This window comes from Panthera tigris, chromosome E1 (assembly GCF_018350195.1).
Source record: "Panthera tigris isolate Pti1 chromosome E1, P.tigris_Pti1_mat1.1, whole genome shotgun sequence".
NCBI lineage: Eukaryota > Metazoa > Chordata > Mammalia > Carnivora > Felidae > Panthera > Panthera tigris.
The window spans coordinates 255,066-279,106 of record NC_056673.1 but is presented as its reverse complement, the minus strand read 5'-3'; the positions used below and the strand labels follow the sequence as shown (position 1 = coordinate 279,106).

General features: G+C 50.4%; 1 protein-coding gene across 4 annotated transcripts in view; it reads left to right on the top strand.

Moving 5' to 3' along the window:
• The window catches only part of ZZEF1 (zinc finger ZZ-type and EF-hand domain containing 1), a 100,799-nt gene that overhangs the window by 28,342 nt on the left and 48,416 nt on the right, over positions 1–24,041 (top strand). For 2 of the 4 annotated variants that reach the window (XM_042965374.1, XM_042965372.1), the window contains exons 7-25: positions 557–673; positions 1,541–1,719; positions 3,421–3,519; positions 4,199–4,290; positions 4,899–5,047; positions 9,033–9,144; positions 10,108–10,323; positions 11,315–11,415; positions 12,120–12,289; positions 12,814–12,947; positions 15,520–15,587; positions 16,440–16,554; positions 19,133–19,292; positions 20,397–20,518; positions 20,623–20,745; positions 21,561–21,727; positions 21,805–21,886; positions 22,634–22,835; positions 23,649–23,797. In XM_042965374.1, coding sequence (XP_042821308.1) covers positions 557–673; positions 1,541–1,719; positions 3,421–3,519; positions 4,199–4,290; positions 4,899–5,047; positions 9,033–9,144; positions 10,108–10,323; positions 11,315–11,415; positions 12,120–12,289; positions 12,814–12,947; positions 15,520–15,587; positions 16,440–16,554; positions 19,133–19,292; positions 20,397–20,518; positions 20,623–20,745; positions 21,561–21,727; positions 21,805–21,886; positions 22,634–22,835; positions 23,649–23,797 — 2,557 coding nt within the window. Of the gene's footprint in view, positions 1–556; positions 674–1,540; positions 1,720–3,420; positions 3,520–4,198; positions 4,291–4,898; positions 5,048–9,032; positions 9,145–10,107; positions 10,324–11,314; positions 11,416–12,119; positions 12,290–12,813; positions 12,948–15,516; positions 15,588–16,439; positions 16,555–19,132; positions 19,293–20,396; positions 20,519–20,622; positions 20,746–21,560; positions 21,728–21,804; positions 21,887–22,633; positions 22,836–23,648; positions 23,798–24,041 lie in introns of all 4 variants that reach the window. The other 2 variants (XM_042965373.1, XM_042965371.1) reach the window with 1 other exon arrangement.

Below are 24,041 nucleotides of genomic sequence, written 5' to 3'. Positions count from 1 at the left end.
GGAGACGAGAAAAGAGAAACACTGAAGCAGGCATGAAGGTAGAAAGGCTAGAATAGCATATTTTAGGAACACGGGCAAGAATAGAAACGGTGATGGGTGCTGGTACGTTTAGGAGAAAAGAAAATTCGTGGCACGTCTTTAGAAACCGTAGACCTTGGATCGGATGTATGAACTGAACCGTTTCCTGGGCCCCGAGCTGCTCTCCCTCCGGGGTCGGGTTTTCTACAAAGTGCGGGGTTTTTCTGGAGAGTACGTGTGTCTTTTGCCCGCTCTGCGTACAATGAGTACTTGATCCCAAAGAGTATGGAATGAGCCTTTGCAGAGGGCAAGGGAACTCTTGAAAGAAGAACTAAACAAGAAAGAAACCCCACGTCAGGACCTGGCACCATGACTCCGGGGGAAGCAGGTGTCACACTGTGTGTCAGGCTCTCCGTAGGAACGCTGTTCGCTCGGGAGGGATCGGTCCAAACGAGCTTCTAGGCGTTCGGTTTTTGTTTCATGTTCGTGAACTAAGGTGTCCGCCTGGCGTGTTCTGACCTCCACCTCCCACTTTCAGGAAGGCGCTGCAGCACATGCCTCCACTTTCCCTCTCACCAGGATCCACGGATTTCTCGACTTTCCTGTCTCCCAATGTTCTTGAAGAAGTGGACAGCTTCCTCATAAGAATAACGAGGTAGAATCAGGGTTGACGAGGTGGGGCTTGTAGGGTGTAGAGGGCATCTGTGCTTGTTAAGTCTTCCTTTAAAAAACTTTTTTTATCTTTCATGGATTACCACTAAAAACGGCTCATAGTTCATGATTGAAGAAGAAATGACGCAGTCATTCACCCACGTCAACTCCATTATCTTGGGATGCTACCTGACCTTCGGAGGTGGGGGTGGGGTGGGGGGGTTCTCTGCTGCAGCCAGAACCGGTGTCCCACCGTCCCTCTGCTTACGTGGTGGCCTTGGGCGGCATCCGCTTGCCTGCCTGTACAGCCGCTGGTCCACAGGCCTGGCCGAGGCCCCGTAGTAGCTTGTTGGAGGTCTTGCTTGCCCTGGCACACTCGCTCTCTTCGCTCTGTCTCTCTCAAAAATAAATAAATAAACATTTAACAGGAAGCAGTTTGTACGTGATGTGTTTAAAATGACCGAGAAGCATATGGTGCCGTACGTCTAAAATACCCTGTTGGTGTCGGAGGACTGAGCTCCCAACCCGGTCCTCACCCAGTCGTCATTCTTAGAGCAGCGGCTTCTTGTAGGAGCTTCTTTATTTGTGGTTTCTTTACTTATTGTTTGATTTGTTAAAGTTGATATTGTTAGTATTGTTTAATACTTACAGATTAAGGAGACAGAGGTGAGGCTTTAATTTCCTAGTCCTCTAGGTTGATTTAATTTTTCTTTAGGTTTTCTTGAGGATTTTGAGAAAGTATTTCTGGTAAACATACAGAAAGCACACAATAGGTCGGTTTTACTTCTGGTGGTCAATTACGTGGGGTTTGGGCTACCTTGATGTTCTCACGTTTTTAGGAAGTGAAAAGTTTTTCGTTCTTTGCTCATAGCTGCTGTTCGACTCCAGAGGTGGAGCTGACCCTTCTGGCTTTTGCACTAGCAAGAGGAAGTGTCGCCAAAGTGCTGAGCTCTCTCTGTGCCATCACTGACCACCTGGACACACGCTACGAAGCCTCGTCCCTCATCTCCTCCATGGCATCAGTCAGGCAGAACCTGCTCCTTAAATACGGTAAGTGACGCAGGCTCCCGGGATGGACAAGCCAGAAAACCACTGTTACCGAGGGGCGCCTGGGGGGCTCGGTCGGTTGAGCGTCTGACTCTTGATTTCTGCTCCGGTCTTGATCCCAGGGTTATAGGATCGACCTCTCCATCGATTCTTGGGATTCTCTCTCTCCGTCAATCTGTGTCCCTCTCTCCGTCTGCCCCTCTCACGCATGCTCTTTCTCTCTAAAATAAAACAACAATAGCAAAAAAAAACCCATCATTAACGTGGGACTTCCTGGCATCTTATGTCCTCGGGTAGTTTGTGGATCAGGTCACTGTAGTTACACCGCGTGTGTAGACCAAGAGGGTTGGGGAGTTGGACTGTCTCCCCTGTGGAGGAGGAGAGAGAACCGGATCCTCGTCTTAGACGGCATCCCTCTGCCTCCCGTGAGCTCCACAGGCCTGCCACCGCTTTGCCCACCCGGGCCCGTCGTGACGCTGTCTGCCGACCCTTCTCAGTTGGGCTGTGAGGAGCAACTTCTTTGCCATCCTGGCTTCTGGTGCTGAAGTTTCTGTCTGCAAAGTACAGTAGTGGATCCCATCCCTGTAGTAATGGGCAAACCGTGCTGTTTCTGTCATGATCTTTGTACTTTTGCCTTAATACGACTTAATGATTTATTTTATGTTTAATTTTTAAAGGCAGACAATTAATGTGTTATAAATCCATTTCCCCCCCTAAATTTTAAAAGATAATTTTTTGGTTGGGTAGGGGGCCCATAGCAGGCACGGCTGGATGAGGGGGGGGATATGTAGTGTCTGGGAAATACTCTCCAGGACGCTTTTCAATTCAGATGAGCAGTTGTTTAGGTTAGGGAACGCTGGGTGGGGGCGTAAAACGTGAGGGAATGTTTATTATCGGCAGTGTTCTAGTTCTGGGTTGGAGTACAGGTTAGTGGGTTCTCACTACAGTATTATTTAAGTTTAAAAAAAAAAATTTTTTTTTTTTTTTAACATTTATTTATTTTTGAGAGAGACAGAGACAGAATGCAAGTGTGTTGGGGCAGAGAGAAAGGGAGGCACGGAATCTGAAGCAGGCTCCAGGCTCCAAGCTGTCAGCACAGAGCCTGACACGGGGCTCAAACCCACAAGCTGTGAGATCATGACCTGAGCTCATGATCTCAGTCGGACGCTCAACCGACTGAGCCACCCAGGCGCCCCATCACTACAACATTATTAACAGAAGAGAAAAAGGAAAAGCTTTCAGGTCATCATAGCAAATGGTGATTTTTGTAATTTTTAAAACTTTCAAAATTTGCCCGCAGGTGTATTAAAGAAACAAAACCCCAAAGCGTAAGATATTATTTATGTATTTAAATGCAGTTACAACAAAATTAATTATTGGCTCCAAAACACTATCTTAGAACTCCCTCTCCCAAGTATGTTGAACGTATGCTGTTACCCTGTCTTACAATATACTTTGTTTCTGAATAGTGGTGTTTTAGAGGCCTCTTCGTGGAATCATGTAGGGACATAAAGCTGTACTTGGTCTCTTTCAGGAAAGCGTAACTTTTGTCCAGCATCGCTTCTCTGGTTTTGTTTTTCAACAGGTACATTTTTAGTAGTGTGGTGTCCACAGACGCTCCATTTCCACTGATGTGTCTGCTAGTCTTTATTTTTTTCATAGTGCTGGGTTAAGGCTCTCGTTCTCTGTCTTGTCTTTGATCAGGTAAACCTCTCCAGTTGATCCTTCAGGCCTGTGATGTCAAAGGGAAGGAAGAGAAATCAGGGCCCGAAAACCTCCTCGTCGAGCCGTGGACGAGAGACGGTGAGTGGTAGGTGTGTCTGTGTTTTGTGAGTGGGAAGGGCTGCGGCCACGTGAGACCATGCGTGGGGCTCTGGGGTGCTCAGAACACGCAGGCTGCACACCGTGTTGGCCTCTGCTGGGTGGTGGTCCTTGAACCGTTTGTGTGCCTTCATTATCACGGCCCTGTAATCTGCTAAGGGCCAATCGCTTGTAACAATTTCAAAGTAGTTGAGAGCCTTGAGTTTTGAAAAGCAAGGGTTCGCCATCTTGGAATATAAAAAGTTAGCGTTTTTAAGTTCGGATTATGTTCCTATCGTGTCATCTTAAAGCAGTAAGAGACTCAGCAGATCGAGGCATATGGTGTTGCTGAGAACATAATTTGAGGGAAGGGTATTTCTTGGTGTGGCTCATCTGGCATCTGGAGCATCTGGAAGGAAGCCTCACTCCTTCCCTAGTGCTAACCCGGTAGGGGCTGACGTGCTCTTCACGTGGCGGTGGGCTCTCTTCCTCGTCCAGGGTGTTTGTGTCTTCCTCATCCGTCGTCTTGGCCAGCCAGTCCGTCATCCGCACACGCCCCTCTTGTGCTCGCCGCACTGCTTGGAACGTTGCCTATTTGGTGAAGAAGGGGAACGTTCTGGAAGTTGTCAAGTGAGTGAACAAATGAGGCAGTCATCGTAACTTCAGTGTTTCCCTTTTGCAGGGTTTCTTACAGAGACTGGAAAAACCAGAGCAAGTACTATTTTTTCTACAGGAACTGAATCTGCCTTCCAAGTTACACAGATCAGAATTATGGTAATTCCCATGCTGCCTTCTTTAAGCAACGTTACTACTGTTTTAAAAATAGGGTTATGTAGGATGCCTGGGTGACTCAGTTGGCTAAGTGTCTGACTTCAGCGTGGGTCATAATCTTGCAGTTCAGGGGTTTGAGCCCATGTCAGGCTCTGTGCTGATGGCTTGGAGCCTGAAGCCTGCTTCGGATTCTGTGTCTCTTTCTCTCTGCCCCTCCCCTCCTTGTGCCCTGTGTCTGTGTGTCTGTCTGTCTCTCTCTCAAAAATAAATAAACATTTACGAAAAGATAGAATTATGCTTCAGAGGTCTGTGACACTGGGTTTTCATCGATTATCTAATGATTACTCTGTGCCAGGCCTGTAGCCGAGGACAGGGACACAGAGACGAATAGACTGTTGTCTGGGAAGGTGTGAACATAAGGACTGAGAAAGAGAAAGAATCCTTTCTTAGGAAGCAGCTTTTTTTTACTCTTAACATATTCAAAAATATGTTTATATTTTGTTGGTTTGATTTTGCTTTAAGCTGTTTGAATTTCACCGTAGTTTTTGGAAACAAAGCAGCCACAGGACCTTAGCACCTTCAGCGTACTTCATCTGGATCTCTGTTTCCAGGTTCGACGTGGTGGCATTGGGGCCCAGTGCGGGTTGGTGTTTGCCTACAACTCATCTTCTGAGAAATTTCACGCAGAAGAACACTTCAAAAGGTTTGAAAAGTATGACAAATGGAAACTTCAGGAATTCAGGCAGTTTGTAAAAAGCAGGTAAGGAACAGAATAAAAATTTTTGTAGTTAATAAGACTGTATGCATTCTCCTATTGGTAAAATATGTGTTTATGTCTTCATAGATGAGGTGCCCCTAAGCCATCCTCAGTGGCCATGAGCATTCATTGCTTTCTAGCAGCATCTGAAGACATGTTTTAATTTGTTCGTAGACCCTAACCCATTCCTTCTGTGACCAGGTCGAGGCATCTCCAGAATGGCTGGGTGCTGATACGTGTCTGGACTGTCTTCAGTCTCCCAGCCACCCGGAAGTTTACATGCCCCAGCCTCCCTCCTCCTAGTCATGCTTTTATTGGAGATGTTTTTAAGCACCCAGCTCTGCACTGGGCCTGATTCCGGGCGCCAAAGAGACACATTGAGCACGTTGGCACAGTCCCTGTTCTGTGGTGCTGTCCTCTCAGATGAGCAGCGTCGGTGTTGTCCGCACTGGGCAGGAGAGGAGGGATGGGGGTTCTGGGAGGGGAGACCCCGGAGGGAGTACCGTCAGCATTAAGAGCTAAGGATGACGTACAGGTGGTCAGCCGCTCGAAGGAGTAGAAGGAGAGACCTTGAGCAGAGAGCAGAGCAGATTTGTGAACTCATAGGGGAAGCATGGAGGGGGTGGGGGCTTCAGGGTCCTGCAAGTGACACAAGGACTTTGAGGTGGAGAGTGGCGGAACGTGGAACTGGAGGGCCAGGAAGGGGCCGAGTCTCTGAAGGTCTTTCTGTCTCTGGGTCAGGGCTTGGACTGTATCCTTTAAGCAAGGGAGGGCGGTCGGTGTAGTGTTGAGGAGTTTCAGAGAGAAGAACAGAGAGACTAGATGTGTGTTTTACCAGTACCGTTCTAGACCATGCTGTGTGTCGCATGGGCGGGGGAGAGCCAGCGTGGAGGCAGGGTGGGATGGGAGGAGGCAGCCGGCGGCATGGGTCACTTTGGCCAGAGCCCTGGCAGGGATGGAGAGGTGGCGACCCACCGAGAGACCGCCAGAAGGTCACTGAGTGTAGAGCAGAGGAGGGAGTATGGTGTGGGCGTCAGGGAGGCCTGGGATTTTGGCTTGGGCAGGTGGGGACATTGGGAGTGCCTTTCTCTCATAGAAAATACGCAGGAAAACAGGTCTGTGGGGAAGGTGGTGAGCTGCGTTTTGATCCTGTTGAATGTGAGGTTTAGGGACACCTTGAGGTACTTGACAACTAGTTGGGTAAGTGTGTCAGGAGTCTGGAAGAGGCGTATTGAAGCTACCGATAGATAGAGACAGTTAAATGATCATTTAAGTGAGTTAGATCGTTCTGGAAGAGTGTGTGGGCCAGGAAGAGGAGAAAGACCGTACAGACCGGCATGCTGAGAGGCACCAGCATTTAAGAGGCAACGGAGAAAAAAGGAGCCCAAGAAACAGCCAGCGAGGCAGTAGGAAGGCCTTTGTGTGTCATGGTGAAGCCAGGGGGAGTGATGTGAAAGCAACTAGGGGGTGGGCAGCGGTGTCAGATGTGACCCAGGGTCAGTGGGATCAGGTCTGCGCGTGAACCTGCCAGATTTAGCCACAGGTCATTGGTGACCCTCGGGCCGCGTTGCCTCCCTCACTCCTAGTGGCAGGTTAGAGCTCACGGAGCCGAGCCCCAGACTTGCTGATCTTGCTGCAGCGCGTCTTGGGTGACAGGGCGCTAGAGCTCACGGAGGGCTCTAGCTGTGGTCCAGTAGTGAATGCTAAGTGTGCACGGTGTTCGGTGTGGATTCTGATCTGGTGGTTCTGGGCGGGGTCTGAGACTTTGACCTGTAGGAAGCTCTCAGGTGACTGACGCTCCCCACCCACGGACCACACTTGGGGTGTCCGGGATCTAGAATAACTCCCTCTCCCTGCTGTACTTCCTGTGGTGACATTTCAAGTGCCACCAAGACAAATGGTCATTCAGTCTCTAGAACACTCTTGAGGATGGAGAGCTCACGGCGCTTCAGTAGTTAGATTATATTCAGTTGAGATCCATGTTCCGTGCCCTTAATTCCAGCCCTCCAAATATCCTTCACCCCTAAAGTCTCCCTCCCCACCACAAATGTATGCCTTTTTAAAAGATGCCCTTTTTTTTTTTTTTTTTTTTTTTTTTTTTTTTTTTTTTTTTTAAATGGTAACTAGAGATTACACTTGTTTTTAAGCAGGTCTCTCCCATTCTTGGGACATATTAAAAGGAGTTTTTCCCCTAAACCTGCTATTAAACAAGACCTTTCACATATAGGATTTTTTTTTTTTTTTTTTTTTATAACTTAAATGTAGCCTAGTCACTACACCCTTACTGATTTTTAGCTTCCGGTTCCAGCCTGAACTACTCTGAAATCCTGCTTTGGCTAGCCTCTGTGTTACCAGTCTGTCTCCAGTTTGGAAATCAAAATGTTAATGTACATGCATCTGTCTTCTTCCCCCCTTTTTTTTTTTCCTCTGTCTCTCTGGCCGGATGCGGATCAGTCAGCACGCCCAGAGTCCGCTGTCTGATTGCTGTGTGGTGCACTGAACGAGGTTGCTTCCCTTTGTGTCTGACACCCAGACAGCTGTCTCTCCATCTCAAAGATTTTCTTGATGGCTGCCACAGAGTGAATTAAAAAAATCCTCAAACACAATACCGATGAAACTCATTGAAGTGGTTTTGGGTTAAGACAGAATACCACCTGTCCCATTGGGTTTAGGGTTAACGAGGTCATGAAAGGTTTATGCTCAGAGGGGCTTAAGCTGGGACGTCTGGGTGGCTCGGTTAGTTAAGTGTCTGACTCTTGATTTTGGCTTAGGTCGTGATCTCATGGTTTGTTGGATTGAGCCCCTGTGTCGGGCTTTGTGCTGACGGTGCAGAGCCTGCTTGGGATTCTCTCTCTCCCTCTCCTCTCTCTCTTTCCTTCCCCACTCACGTGCACTCACTCTCTCTCAAAAAGGAATAAATAAACATTAAAAAAAAAAGAAAGTGGGGCACCTGGGTGGCTCAGTCGGTTGAGCGTCCAACTTCAGCTCAGGTCATGATCTCACGGTCTGTGGGTTTGAGCCCCTCGTCGGGCTCTGTGCTGACAGCTCGGAGCCTGGAGCCTGCTTCGGATTCTGTGTCTCCCTCTCTCTCTCTGCCCCTCCCCCGCTCATGCTCTGTCTCTGTGTCAAAAATAAACAAACATTAAAAAAAATTTTTTTTTTAAAAAGAAAGTATCCTCTTGACTTATGTTAAGAAGAGAACACTTTTGTGCCTGTTACAGAACCTACCCCGAGTCCTTAATCTCTTCCCGCTTCTTGCCATGAATGCCCACGTTCGCTTCTCACACAGAGCACTCCCGTGTTGCCAGCTTGCCGGCTGTATTACAGATTAACTAGTGGAAAGTTTTAGGAGTGTTACCTGAAAAAGACTGCCTTTTTCTCCTTTGGTTATTTAATTCCTGAAAAGGGAGTACGATTCAAATGTCTAGTTTTTAAAAAGAGGTGGCACAGAGTTGTGCGTCTTTAGCCTGAAATGCTTTCCTGGAAGGAACTTTTAAGGAACAGGAAGAAATGACAGAGGCTGAAGTTTTCCTTTTTCGGAGCTCCAGGGTCTGAAAGCTCCCTGGCTCTTCCCCTTCGGTTGTTGAAAGGGAACTAAACCACAGGCTGGTCGTATGTATATGAGCCAGACCTCGGGAGAGAAAACCGAACCTCCCTCTCCTTTGGATCTTTCTAGAAGCACACAGTGGCTGTTGCATCTTTCCTTATTCCTGACCTGCTCATCTAAGACACCTTGGGTTTGTGTCTCATCCTTCACATGTGCCGGCTATCTAGAAAAGCAAACTTTCTCTTCAGTGCCCAGATTACGTTTGGAGGCTGAGGAGTGGGGAGGAAATCACCACCAGCCGCTTCACGTGCTTAGAGACGCAGGTGCTACACCCGCTCCCTGGTTGTCACTTGACAGGTCGCACATGCAAGTTAATGCCACTCAGACCCTTGAGGAGCTTAGAAGTAGGACGGTGTTTTGTGATCACCCTTGTGCTTACAGGGCTGGCTGCTCCCCTGGTGACCTTGGAGAGGAAGACCCCGTTGGCTGGTTTGAGCTCGAAGAGGAATGGGACGAAGCAGACGTGAAGCTGCAACAGTGCAGAGTCGCCCAAGTAAGCAGTCGCGAGTCGTGGCCTTCGCACGCGTGCCCGCCCCCTCCTTTCACTGCGTGCGTGTTGACGGAGGGGTTGGCGCGTGCCCGTCCCCGAGCCAGCTGTGCCTGGGACCGATGGGCGACACTACGATGGTGGGACGTTCGGGGGCTGTGCCCAGAGGAACAGCGTCCCGCCCCGCCCCGCCCCGCCTGGAGGTCACCAGGGAAGGCTTCCCAGGAGAGGCGGTGTGCCGCCAGGTGTGGAGAGCCGATCACGTCATCGCCTGGGGCCAGGCCGGCACGTGTGGGGACGGGGCGCACAGCTGGGCGAGCGGAAGGTGTGCTGTGCCCGCGGTGCGGGAGACACGACGACTGTCCGCTTCGCTTTCTTAACTAAAGCTTCGTGTAAGCCTTAGCGAGAAGCTTCAGTGAGAGGAATGAGAACTGTCCGTAGGGCCTGTACGCGCTGGGTAGACATTTATGCATTTGAGTCGTGGAGTCTGGATGGCTCTTGGCAGAAGAGCTTCCACGGTAAGAGGCCGATGTTGCATAGGAGGTGAGCTTGCGGGTGGCTTTGGCTTTGCGCGGACAAGGCTGCATCCCGGGCCGTGGGTTGTCTGTGTTAGTTGGGGGCTTTGAGAGGATTCCTTAGGGCATTTGTTGTTGACTCTTGTCACCACATACCCGATCTCTCTTTCAAAATAACTGGGCCACAGAGCACACGTACTTGCCGGATTCATCCCGTCTTACCCTGTGTTTGCCCTGATGAGAGGGGGTCGTGCCATTTCCCTTACTGTGATCCTTCCCCAAACCTGACTTGGTTCGGCACTCGTATTGTCTTTCTTCTGTTTCTGTGGATGTTGGACTTCTGTTTTGCGCCTTGTGCTAGGCAGAGTGGGACCTAGTAGGTTGTTAACGTCACCCCTTCCATTTGTGTTCCAGCTGCTGAGTCCTTCCCCTTCAATCTGTCTTTCCTTTCTAGTATTTGATGGTGAAGTTCCTCTGCACCCGCCAGGAGTCGGCAGAGCGCTTGGGAGTGCAAGGCCTCAGCATCAGTGGGCATCTCCGGCCGGCGAGAACCGGGGCAGAGCAGCACGTCGTCTGCACCCGCTGCATAAAGGACACGGAGGACGGCGTCTGCGGGGCCACCCTGCTGCTCAGGACCCTTCAGTTCATTCAGCAGCTCGCCCATGACCTGGTAGAGCTTTCTCAGTTGTTAGATCTCATTCCTTTGGGAAAATCAATGGTGACGTTGAGGGAAGTGAACGACCGGTGGAACCTGACCCTGCTGAAGCGTGCGGAGTGAGCGTGTGCGGCCGGCATTGTGCTGCCTGGATGACCCCGGAAGAGCCGGGGAGTGAGGTGCTGGGCGTTGGTGGTGGTAGACTAGGGAGACACGACAGCTTTATGGGGTTTACGTCCTCCTTAAGTCCTGGGAGAATTATTTCTGAAGTACAGGTGAATTCTGCTTATTCCCTAAAAGTACCAAAATATCCAGATGTGAAATCATTTGCGTTTTCGATACTGACTTGTACGCTCACTAATAAAAACACAGAGACCGCTCACTCCAGGGAAGATTCTAGCCGCCACCCCCACAGAGGTGGTGACTTAGCTCAGGGATCGGCGGGAGCAGCCGCGTCCACTGTTGGCCTCCGTTCTGCCTCAGCACGTTTGGAGGCTGTACCTCAGTTTATCTGTGTTTGTTTGGTCTTTGTTACTCAAGCTGTCCTGTCACAGCAGGAAATAGCAAAGGAGAGGGGCTGCCTCGGAGCAGCGGGAGTGTTAGCGCACAGCTCCCCTTGGGGCCTACATGCAGGCAGGCGCGGGTCTGAAAGGGTGCTCCTGGGGAGGGCTCTTCACCATGTGGAGACTCACTTATGTTCGTGTGTGGCGTTTGTGGACCTGGACTCTGGTTGGGGGCCGGTGGGGGTGGGGCGTGTGCGCGTACATTACGGAGACGTGTACTTTCGTACACAGACACGCACGCACATATGTATCGTAGAAAGTTTCACACCAAAAGTCGTTGTTCACACACTTGTTAGTTATTAAGAGTGAGCATCAGTTACGTGGGAGTTTTACACATGTGAGCCACCTCCTTCTTCCAGATCAAGGAGGAAATGAGCCATTACGGTATTTCTCTAAATGAATTTCTCTATTTTATTTGTAACTTATTTTTTATAATTTTTTAGGTGCAGCAGAAGGAAAGTGGCTTAAAATGCAAATCTTTTCTGGACTTCGCGGGTCTTGATTTGCAGATCTTCTGGAATTTTTACAGTAAATTAAAGCAAAAGTAGGTCAGAATTTGTTATAAGGTGATAATCATATAAACAAAACTGAAAACACTAAGTTTTGCATTCTAAATAGACCAGTTTTTCTTCCAAGATTTTTTGACTTCTCACAAGTTTATTTATTTATTTTTTGAACATTTGTTTATTTTTGGGAGACCACAAGTGGGGGAGGGGCGGGGGGGGGGGGACACAGGATTCGAAGCAGGCTCTGGACTGTCAGCCTAGAGCCCGATGTGGGGCTTGAACTCATGAACCGTGAGATCATAACCTGAGCCAAAGTCGGACGCTTAACCAACTGAGCCACCCAGGCGCCCGACTTCTCGCTAGTTTATATTCTCACTTGAAATATTGGTTATTGTTAAAGATAACACCTCCTGTTTCTATAACATACTTTGGGCAGTGTTTCTGCACACATTTTGACATCAGACCCTTATTCCGGCCTGGCGGGGTGAGCAGCTAGAGTATTGTGGGAGAACCGTCACTGTGCAGGGGAAGACGTGGGCTCCCGAGTGCCCACTTGCCCCACAGGGGCTGTGTTTTCAGCTGCTACCTGGTACAGCATTGATTGTGTTCTGCCTCTCTTTCTCCCGCCGGCACTGTTTTTACTGTGCCCCATGGGTCTGGGGAGGCCTTTGGAGACAGCTGTTGGCTTTGGAGGGTAAAAACAACCTCCCGTTTTGCTCTCTGATACTCTGTCTCTCTGTAGTCCGAGGGAAGAATGCATCTGTGCCCAAACCCTGCTTCTGCGCCTCCTGCAGAGCTGTTTCTCCGTGCTGCGGAGCGACGGGCCGGCCGCCTCTCAGGACGCAAAGGCTCCCCGGCAGAGCCCTGCAGGGGCGGGGGCTGCCAAGGAGCTCCACACGCACTTGTGTGACGGTAGGGAGTGTGCTCGTCTTTAACGGGACCCTGTGCTGGCACAGCCTCCCACTATAGGAACAGGGTCCTGTGGTCATGCAGGCTCAGGAGAGGGATCACTGCTTTAGAAAAGGACAGTTTCCTCGGGTCCTGTGTTGAGCTCAGGATTTATTCTCTGGTCGGTGGTTTCCTCCTGGTTTCTGACGTATAGGGGTGTGACACTGAGAGTGATCGCTATCATACTGTTCAGTCTTTAGTGAAGACCCTGGCCTGAGGGAGAGTGATGATGACAAACTGAGGCTAAAACCCAGGTGGCCACGAGAAGTTACTTTTAAGGCTTTGCCGAGTTGTGTCTCAAAAGGACCCGGAGATAACGAAATAGAAACTGGTGCATGCAGTCTTTATTTGAGTACTGCCTCGCCTGGGCAGAGGTGCTGAGCACACAGTGGGGAGCAGGGAGTTTACTGGCTGGTTAAAGCAGACGTACGTGTTGTGAGTGAACAGAGGGGACGTGTTAGAGCTGAGTCCTTGTTCATTTTCATCAGTGGTGGATAGGCTGGATGGAGACTCCGTGCCCATGGCAACGTTAAAGCAAGAAGTCAAGAACACCCTTCTTAATGGGGCTGCCATCTTCTTTCCCGATCGACAGACCCGACGGGACCACCTCTTTGCCATGATGGTGAGCATTCACTCAGACGTTCGGGTGAAATGGGCTAGTCTTTGTTTCCTCTGAATGCCTCCCCGGTTTCAGTCTTCCAGGTGTGTGTTTAATACTCACTGTCTGCAGCGTTGTGTGTGGGACATGAGCGTCTAAGGACAGAGCTCCATCCTCAAGGTGGGGACGGCGGATAATTCCAGCCCTAGTGCCTGGCCTGTTGTGTTACAAAGAGGAAGGAGCCTAGTTCCTTCATCTTCCTGATTTGCTTACAACCAAGCATTCTTTTCAACAGTCTAACTTTTTATGATGGGAAAATCTGAAACAAGTACAGAACTAGACTAAATATAATACCTCCTACCCTGTATGTACCCATCACCTCGATTCATCAGTTGTAAACTCGGGCTAATCTTGTTTCCTTTGTGATCCGCCTTATCTGCTCTCCCTGCCCTTCCTCCAGTATTGTTTCAAAGGAAATCCCTGACCCATTCGTCAATACTTCAGCTTATATCTGTAATGAAATAGAATCTTCCCAGACCCCTTCTCCTTGTCACTCACACATTAGTAGTGGGGAGTGAAAAGTGCTTTTCATGTTGATAAAAGTTATGTTACCAAGTGGAATATCCTGTACAAAGATCCAGATTTTTAATTCTGAAGGCGGTATTTCTGTGTGGAAATGAGTATGAGTCATGAAAAAAAGACGTGAATGATGTTGTGAGACAGAACAGAAATTTCTCTAAGCCACACCAAAGACCTCTAGGTCAGGAAACTCCAGGGTTTCCAGTATTCCAGAGATGGTTAAATACAGGGAGACATGAAGAAAGACTGTGTAAGAAAGCAGAATTATAGGCCAAAGTTAGAAAAATCCTAGCAAAGTGTTAGTGAATCAGTCCAATAAAATATAAACAAAACCCTGACTGAGTTGGATTTACCCTAGGAATGGAAGGGTGGTTTAACGTTACAAAATTAATAAATGAAATCAGAGGAAAAAGTTATATCAGCAAGTACAGAAAACAGCTTTAAAAAAGATTAAATTCTGATGATGATGAAAACCACAAAAGCGTTAGCAAACTCAAAACAGGAAGGAGCTCCCTCAGTCTGGGGGAGGATGTATATCCCAAACCTTTCATACATAATAGGCTGAATGGTGGGTCACTGGAGGCATCCCTTTCAGAATGAGGAGCAGGACAAGGATGCTTACTGGTCACCGCTTCCCTGTGATGTCGCATTAGAGGGCCTGGCCAGTGTGGCAGGACAAGGGAAAGAAATTTTAAACTTTTTTTAGACATAGTAATTGGAAAGAATAAAACAAATAGTTACCTACAGGTGATATGGTTATAGGTTATTTTTTACTGTCTGTGAGGACAAGCACCAGCTGGTAAAGTTACTGGTAGGAATTTAGTGGGGAAAACCAGATACAGAATTTCAGAAAGCATTTCTGAACGCAGCGGTGAATTAGCAGGTGTAGTGAGGTGCTCTGTGGGATGCAGGTAAAGACAGGAGGAACAGCAGAAGCATCACGTGTGGTCCCCGACACCAGAGGCCCGCCCTGCCACGAGGAAAAAGTGGCCGCACGTGTGTCTCGTGTTTCGAGGAGACTCGTGTTGGGGCCCGGTGGTTGTGGAAGGTTTCAGAGAGGAGGAAGGGTCTTTGGTTGTTCGCAGCTCTCTGCAGAATTCGCACATCACCTGGAGGGTCCGCGTTCACGCCGAGGCGTAGCCTTTGACAGCAGCCGCCGGCCTGACCTGCCGGACTGTGGCGGGACCGTGTCCTGCTTGATTCCTAGAGGCCTTTGCCAGGCAGCTGTGCAATGATGGTTTTTGCTGGCTCGTGTCCCACACGTCAAAATAGAGGACGTACGACCTCTTGAGTGACATTGCTGTCCGTTAGCAGAGGAGCTCTGTCACTTTCCCTCTGCCCGCCCCTTCTGACAGCACTGGCTGAGGGCTCTGTGTTCCCTCCTCATGCTCATGGATCGAACAGCGTCTCTTGTCTCTCCCACCCTCCTTTGCCCGGCTGCACCCTCCGTCTTAAATCCTCCGGAAATCCCCTTCAGTGCCTCACTTAATGGTAGACGTTGAGTACGTTCACGGAATGAAGAAAGTGCCCCTAAAGTAGCCCAGCAGCCCCAGCAGCAGATGTGATTCCTGGAACTGTCACTGTAGCCTGTCTGGCTTGTATAGAGAAAGCTTAGATCCTGGTAAAAACAAACAGAAGGTTCACAAGAGATGCACTGTGTCCCTGCCTTTCCTCTTACAGTGTTGTGCCCAGGGATGGAAAATGTATCTTCCTAAACATTTGTATCAAGATGTCCTGCAGGAGAGCTTGAAAATGTTAACTTTAGCAGTGGACAAAAGCCAACCTGCCGTCTTTCGTTTACGCAGGTGGTGTCGCTCCCGCCGAGCACCAGGCCACCCTCAGTTGGGTGCCGTGAAGTGTATGCCCCACACCTGCAAACGGTGGGCAGTGGCACTTCCTGGTGCTCCAGTCTCTGGAATGTTGTGGAACAGGTTCCCCGACTGTCCGCTCTCTGGTCTTCTAGATGAGGGTCTCCGGGCAGGTTGTCTGACTGTGCGCTCTCTTTTTTTTCTAGAAGAATGTCACCGAGCAAGAGCACAAGCAGTCTCTGCAGCTCACCTTCCGGTCACTGTGCACGTATTTTAGGTATGTTTGCAATTCCTTTCAGTTGTCTGATGTTCCAAACGTTTGCCATTTTCTTTAGCCGTCCCCTTACTCTGCTAAGCTGGGTTTCTAGAGTGACACACCACAGGTCACGGGAGGGACAAAAACAGTGGTGGGATGATAATCTTGTGAACAGCTTATTCCACGTCTCCGTCCTTGAGAGACTGTTTAGAACAGAACCCACTGAGGCTCTCTCTAAGCACTTTGGTTTCTAAGTGATTTTTGAAGACAGAAACAAGCCAAAGGAGTTTGGGGTCCTGTGGTCAAGTCTGAGAAGCCAGCAGCACGGAATGGTGGTTGAGCAAAGGAAGTGTGGGGAGGGCAGGACTTGGGCCTGGGCTGCGCTCCCGGAGGCGTGGGCTCTCGAAGGAGGGAGGGAGCTAATGGCCACAGCTCCTGCCTGCAAGTCAAGTCACGTGTGCTGTGGACGGCGAACGTGTGTTCAGATTCGAGTATCGGGTGGTGGAAGAATCTGGGAGGCCATGTGGGGACATTTGAAGACATGGATGTTTGGCTGGCTGTGGTTGTCCGGTTGGCCGTCGTGAGATTAGCTGTATTTCCTGCTGGTCATCAAGGTGATTTACGCATCAGATTTACTTCTCAGAATCTCTTCTAAGGACGTGAGAATTTTCGGGCCTGTGCTTCTTAAGGACGTGGGGATAGACCGTGCCACGGGCCCAGCTGGGACGGGGCCCTTTTTCTGACCCAGACTGCTCACGTCCCATAGAACTGACACTGAAATCTTGCTAGGTTTCTTTTTAGAAACTTGTAAGACAAATGCCTGAAAATGCCCTTTCTGAAATAAGGTGTCGTGACCGATTTGTGTCCTTTCAGTGATAAGGATCCAGGTGGCCTTCTGCTCTTGCCTGAGAAGGGTGACGTGGCCAGCATGAACAGCAGTGACGTGCTGGCGGTCATGAGCGTCCTCCTGTCCGTCGCTGCTCGAGAGGTAACTAGTGGCCGCTGTGCTTCCTTCCCCCGTGCCAGGAGGTGCCCGTGGTCCAGTGATCGTGGCGCCGCCTCCATCAGCCTCAGTCACGGTGTGCACGTAGCCTGTCCCTGTGGCCGTTATAGATGCGCACAAACGTTGGCCAGCCTGCCTTGGCTCCTGATCACCTGCCAGGGAGGGACCCCTGCCTGTCCCCTGGTCGTCAGCAAGCAATACGTGTGGGGAAAAGTCGCTAAGACTTTCTCTGAGAAAGAGGAAGGGGTTTGGCAGTGTCCCCTCTGGTGTGCTTCCGAGAGCCCAGCACTTTGTGTGAACCTGTGGTGTGGGTTCTGTGGAACTTTAGCTTTTTTTTTCCCCTTTAATTTAAGATTACTTAGCCAACTCATAGGCTAATTAAGTCTGAAAAAGTAGACTCTTTTTCCTCTGCTAATGATATTTTTAAACTTTCACTTTATTTTTTTTAACACAAAGGGTTCTGTTTTTCAGGATGTAGTCTGTGTGTCCACTTGGTCAGCTTCACCTGGTGAATTTGATCAGAAATTTGGGTTTCTAGGCCCCACTGCAGGCTCCTGGTTCAGAGCCTCTCAGGACAGGATTCAGGATCTGCATTAGATGAGGCACTGCTGGGACTCTGACGGGACCAACCCCTGTGACTGGGGGACCAAGAATTGCTCTCTGGACTAAACATGGACCAGGGCAGCTGTGACCATGGGACAGGCCAGACCACATCCTTGGGACATTTAATGACGGCGACCTCACGATAACGTGTTTTTTGTGGCTGAACTTTAGTGTCTTTGAGTCTCCTACGTGTTTTTTTGTTGGCGCTTTCCTGTTTCCGTGTTGCTGCCTGAGCCACACTTTCATTCATTCCCGGCTGCTTTGCTTTTAGGGAGAGGGCTTGGGCTGTGCTGGGTTGTCATTTGCCAGGGTCGCCCTGCGGCAGGCCATGGTGCTGACCTAGGATTACTTGGAGTCCAGGGATGTTGGTCTCCCGCAGCGATGCCCGTGTTCTTTACGGCAACGTGCTGACCGCCCAAGCCTTACCTGTTCTCGGTCAGCACTCTGCCCATGCTGTCACGTGAATGTTCTGTTTGGCTGCTTTCTGCCTTCTATCTCATTTCCAGACTCTTCGGCCCCTCTCTTGAGTCTCCCTTAAAGGTCCTCCTGCAGCCTCCACCTGCTGCTCGTCCGTGTTTGTGGTGTCTGTTAGCCTCCCTCGTGCTCCTCTGTCTTTCTTTCCACCACGTCCACATTCGTGCGTGTGCTAAAGGCCACTGACGAGATGGGCAGAGGCCGGTATTTGAAGAAGAGAATGATCACGGATAGACTTAGAACATGCTGACTTTGGGGCTCCGGCAGGACTCGAGGCGGCAAGAGCTCCTGGACACTCAGGAGCGGAGTCAGTGCTGAAAATTCCGCAGCCGTTGACCAAGAGCTGAGAGTCGAAGCCGTGACTGCGGTGCCCGCCCGCCCCCCACCCTCACGCCGCCCACCTGTGGGCGTCTTGAGGAGCATCTCACCAGAAAGGCAGCCAGGAGAGGAGGAAGGAGTGTCGGGAAGAGATCCTGGGAGACAGAAGCCCAGGGAAGAGGGAGTTTCAAGGACAGTGAACGTTCAGTCTCCTGAACGTCAGGAGAGCCACTGACGTTAAGGTTGAGTGATAAGGTTTTGTCCCCTAGGTGGTGGCTGATGCCTCCTGGGGAAAGGCAACTTTGGAAAACGGAGCTCACCTACAAAAGAGGACCTACCGACAGGCAGTTTAAAGACCACCTGTCCATTTTGAGAACTAAACAGTCCGGGTAGTTTTGAAATCTCCCTGCCCACCCACATGCCTGTCCATGGCTCACCATCCTCCTTCCTCTCCAGGCAACCACCCTTCTGAAGTTTATATTGATCATTTCCTGGGTTTTCTTTCTAGCTTTTCAAACACAGCAGCTTTGTTTCACCTGGCGTCAGCCATTAACGGAGTCACGTGGCGTACGCACAGTCTGCTGGGACATGCTGTTTTCCCTCAACGGCGTTTTTGAGACTCGGCTGTGATTTATTTATCCATTTTACTTTGCAGGGGTAATCGGGTTGTTTCCAGATTGGGGCAATAACACGGATATTGTGAAAGAACACATCTTGGGGTTCTTTTGCACATGAATTTATCCCTAGAGGTGATAAATCCCTAGAGGCTCTCTTCAGAGAGCCTCTGGAGAATAAAGTTGCTGGTTAGAGGGCAGTGGAGGGTGAGGAATTATTTTTAAGGTGGGAGAGGTGTGGGTGAAGGATCAGGGGAAGGATCCAGAGGGAAAGGGGGTTTGCAGATGTCAGAGAGAAGAGGTGACCGGTGGAATGAGTCTTGTAAGGGGCTGAGGGGAGGGCACATGCAGTGAAAACCACCTGGAAAGATGGAGGGCGAGAGAGGACCTTTCATAATGCCGTTTTTCGTGCTCAGTTTCGAAAAGCTGAAAGCCCTTTCTTAGCTATTCCCCATTTCCCTAGAATTTTTTGCCAGTGATGCCTGTTCTCGGAGAACGCCCATGCCTGTGTTCTGTGAAGACCTGGCTGTAAACATCTGTTTCCTCCCTCCTAGTGTGAGCTGTTGGTGCTCAGTGGGGCCCAAGGGGAGGCCGGCTCTGTGCTCTTCTCCCTGTTCTGGGCGGTCCAAGGCAGCCTGCTGTCCTGGTGCTACCTGCAGCTGAAGAGCACGCACTCCGGAGCCCGAGAGCTCGCCGCGGACCTCCTCGACCAGTGTGAGTGTCGGTGCTGGACACGAAGCCATGGGAAGAGAGAGGTGTCTGGGTTTTGACTGTCCTCTTTAGTGCCTCACGCATGGAGTATGCGTATGGTTTTCTCTTCTTTGTTACAGGTTATACCTGTCTCTGGGTTGTTTTTTTCTTCTTAAAATAGAACTCTATGGCATGTCTTTTGGCCCAGAATTTTCTGCTGAATGTGATAGTATGCCTAAATGGGTTAAAAAAAAAATTTTTTTTTAATGTTTATTCATTTTTGAGAGAGACAGAGACAGAGCATGAATGGTGGGGGAAGGGGGGTGTGGAGGGCAGAGAGAGAGGGAGACACAGAATCTGAAGCAGGCTCCAGCTCCAAGATGTCAGCACAGAGCCAGATGCGGGACTCGAACCCATGAACTGCGAGATCATGACCCGAGCTAAATTCGGATGCTCAACCGAGTGAGCCACCCAGGCGCCCTGCCTAAGTGTTTTTTGTTGTGGGATCAGATCATTTCACAGCCTAAACATTGCTCCTGGATCTGCAGCACTCTTCAGTAGAGTCTGTCATGTCCATTTTAATCAAGTTATCCAAAAAAGAAAATCCTGAATTTTTAAAATCTAAGGTATATGTGAGCCCTGCTGTGGTCTTTGCAGATACCGAAAATCCTCATACTCATGTCCTGTAAACTCACAGAGAATTAGTTACATGACAGCCACCAGGTTCTGAGAACCGCGGGTGTGGAAAATTCAGCTCTCTTACATTTGGTCTCAGCATTGTGACAAAACTGCTGATGGAGTAGAGCCCTGGGGCCACCGAGCAAAGGGAGAGGCAGCCTGGCGGCCGGGTCGGTCAGCCAGTAACCCTTCACTCACACGGGTGGTGTCTCCACCTTGTCAAAAAGTAGTAAAGAAAAAAAAAAAAAATTAACTCCCTTTAAAAGTGATCTTTCTTGAGATTTGCACTGCTTTTCCTTCCCAGAGGGAAACATAGTGGTCTCGTGGTCTTTCTGACGTGGAATCCCCCTACAGCGTCTGTGACCCTCTCCAGCTCTGTCCCTGAAGACGACCAAGCAAGTGACGTTTCTACCGTGTATAATATTAATTACTGTCTTCATGTTTTGGTAGATGTGGCACAGTTTCTGGCGAGCTTGAGAGTGATTTTGGAATCCCTTTTGTCACAGTATAGTGGAAAGACCCTTGTAGAGAAATTGTGTAATTCGGTGTTTTCGATGGCAGCTCGTCAACTGGTAAGACACGGTGACGGCCTTTGTGAAGCAGGAGGGGTCGGTGGCCCGCAGCCCTGGGCGGAGTCTGAGGCAGGCGCCCAGTGCTTTGTTAATCTTCCTTTTAGGTCATCTTTCTCTTGGACTTCTGCACTCTGGACGTTTCGCACTGTGTGCTCCTGAGAGAGTTCAGCACGCTCCCGGAACTGTTGAAGCAGCTGTGCAGTGACCCTGAAGGAGGGCCAAATACGGTAATTCGAGTGGGCATTTGAGCCCCTCTGCGTCCCCTCTTGAGAGTGATATGATGCTGCTGAACGAAACCTACATCGTGCACATCTACATGAACAGACTGCCTCTGGGAGGACCCCGCCCCGACTGCCTCTCGCTGGTTTGCTAACAAGGATAAAGGGTGGCCCCAGCTGGTCTGGCCTGATCAGCGTCCGAAAGGAAGCTATACGTAGGTTAATTTCCTTTCCTAGCACATGAACTTACATAAAAGCCGTGTAAGTGAAAACCAGATTGAAGTCTAGAAGAGAGAACGTATGTCGAAAGGCAAGTTCGAAGGTTGGGTATTTAAAAGAATTTTCTCCCTCCTTAACCTTACAGGACACAAAGATTTTTCACTATCTTCTTTTAATCTCAAAATAACTCTGTGGAAAGAGAGAGGGCATGTATCGTAAAGCCTACTTTCAAGGTGAAAAGGCAAAGACGAAAACACAGGGAGGGCGAAGAGATGAGCTCAGATTTGCCAAGGTCCCACATTCGGTGTTTTTTTCCCACTGGAAATTCAAGTGGGTAGTGAGTGGTCTCCAGGAATCAGCTCTGCCCCAGCCGGAAGACAGAAGCTAATCACGGAAGCACTGTAGTGCCCTAAAAGCCACTGCTCGGGGGGAGACGCGTGGTGACCGGGGCGCGCAGGTGGAACCCCGGGATACTTTGAGTCCGTGCGGCAGTTTGTGTCGGCTGCCCAGGCCGTCTGCCCGGGTGCTAACGCGGCAGCCCCGTTGCCTGCGTGTGTGGACACGAAGTGAGGGACGCTCTCTTGCTTGCTTGTTCGTTTGTGCAGCTCGATGTGGAGCCTTGGCCACAGGAGCGTCCGGTGGTGTTACACACGTGGACGAAGGAGTCTGCGCACAACTATGAGAACAACTGCCACGAGGTGTCCGTCTTTGTTAGCCCGGGCGCAACCTGTTTTGAGGTGGAATTTGATGAGCGGTGTGAGACTGAGAAGCGGTAAGACGCTCACGCTTCCCCCTGGCGGAAACGCTTAACGTGAGCGAGGCCGGGTAACAGCGGTTCTGCCTTCACAGGTACGATTATCTGGAATTTACCGACGCTAGAGGTGGAAAGACACGCTATGACACCAGAGTCGGCACTGACAAGTGGCCCAAGGTGAGTGGTGCTCCCAGGAGGAGGTGGCGTGTGCACTTCCGGACCGAGCCTCCGCCTTTGGCAGCCTGTGGGGGGAAGGGCGGCTGGGTGTTGAGGGGAAGTGTTGGTCACACTCTCGTAAAAGGGAGGGCTGGTGTCAGTTCACAAACGACAGCCGGCCCTCTGTTTTGTAGGTAGAGGTATCTCGGAACGTGGCCTCGCCCCCGTTGGTTCACGTGTCGTTTCTGGCTGCTTTGGTGCTGCGGTGTAGAGTTGAGTGGTCGCAGCAGAGACCACACGGCCCCAGGGGTCTAATAATTTACTGTCTGGCTCTTCACAGGAAACTTGCCAGTCCCTGGTGTGTGTCACATTGTCCGGTGTGAACGGGGAGTTGGGATCCTCAGCGTGCAAGGGCCAGTGGGTCCCGGAAGGCCCGGAGCATGTGGGGAGAGCCAGGAGGGCCCCGCCGCGTTTTCTGGCGCGGGGTTTCCTCTCCGCTGTCGGTGGTCTTGGCAGGGAGCGGAGGGACGCACAAGCACCGTTTCTGGCCGAGATGGGCGTCCGGGGTTTAGAGAGCCTCACTAGGTGCAGGGGTGAATTTTCTGTTCCAGTCGTTGCGTTGTTCGTTTCTCCTTCATCACCTCGGTGGGCGTGGCCAGATAGAATGGCGAGAATACAGACTGGTTTTGGATTTAGGTTTTTTGAGTCTTGGAGAACGTGCTCGGTACCGAAGTGGCGCTTTCTCGTGGCTTCTGTGTTTCTCTCTAGAAAGTGACCTTTAAGGCTGGCCCGCGGCTCCAGTTCCTCTTCCACTCTGACAGCAGTAACAATGAGTGGGGCTACAAGTTCACAGTCACGGCCTACGGTCTGCCTGACGTGGCCGTGTCGTGGGCGTCGGATTTACAACTGCTTGTTTCCCGGCTGCTGGGTCGCCTCGCTGCCCAGTGCATGGCGCTCAAGTCTACGCACAGTGAGTCCGTGGGGGAGGGCCAGGTGGTGCCCTGTCACAGGGCCCTCTAGACCAAACCGGAGCATGGTGTCCACTGGGTGTTATTTCCGTAGTTTCTTGACGTGGACTTTGGAGCCTGTCACAGAGGGCACATGGGGCCCGGGGCTGGTGTTCAGCATTGCTGTTGTTTTCTTCATTCTTGTTAGTGAAATCTGGAAGCCAGAAATAGAATAAGCTCTATATCCTTTAACCACACGAGGGTTTTTGTTAAATATGGGAATGTGGATTTTGCCGTAAGGTGATTTTTCAGCTTAGTTATTAAATGCATCTAAGAAACAATAATTATAGAATAAAACTTCCTCATGTATTTCATTTCTATTTCACTTTTTGAGGCTTTCCGATTATAAAAGTAGAATGTCATAGAAATTGCATACTGGGAAAATCAAGGAGAAAAGCCATTCCTAGTGGGGAAAAGTATTAACATTTTAATATATCTCCACCCAGTCTTTTTTTACATCTGCTCATAAGCACACAAGGGTGCGTATTTAATTCTCATTTTTTTTGCAAACCCAAGCTTACACCTTGTGAGCATTTCCCGTGTCACTGAACACCTGTGCCCGGTCTCCAGCAACGCCCCGGAGCCGAGCCGGTGGCACAGGATGGGTTCGCGGTGGGGAGGGGTGTTTATCAAGTGCCGCAGTCATGTTGCGGTAACTGCGTGGATCCCTTGCTCATCTTCGAGCGCCCAGTGGTTGAAACCTCCTTTTGGGCAGTTGACAGACTCTCGGTGTCGCCGGGAGAACAGAGCTCTCACGAGCCTTCTTCTCTTTCCAGAGTTAGGGGGCGACGTGGCCGTGCCCCCGGCAAAAATGGCGGCGGTCCTGAACTCCCCGCTGTGGAAACCGGTCTTCCGGCATCAGCTGTGTCTGGAGCTGGGATTAGCAGCCAGCTGGCCCACTAGCCCGCGCCAGGATAGTAAGGAGGTATTTACTGTCCTGGCGTCTTTCTCCCTGCAGTGGAGTCCGCTCGCTCACCGTCGCCACTTTGAATCACCAACGCCTGTGTTTGCGTCCCCCCCACTCCCCCACCCCCCGCCAGCTGTTAGCCCCTGGGAGGCAGGGTCCACCCCTGGTTCACCTGGTGTCCACACTGCACGCTCGGTGGGTGGTGGGTGACCCCAGCCGAGTGGCGTAGGTGCTCAGGAAGGCTCTCTGCACGGAGCTGCTG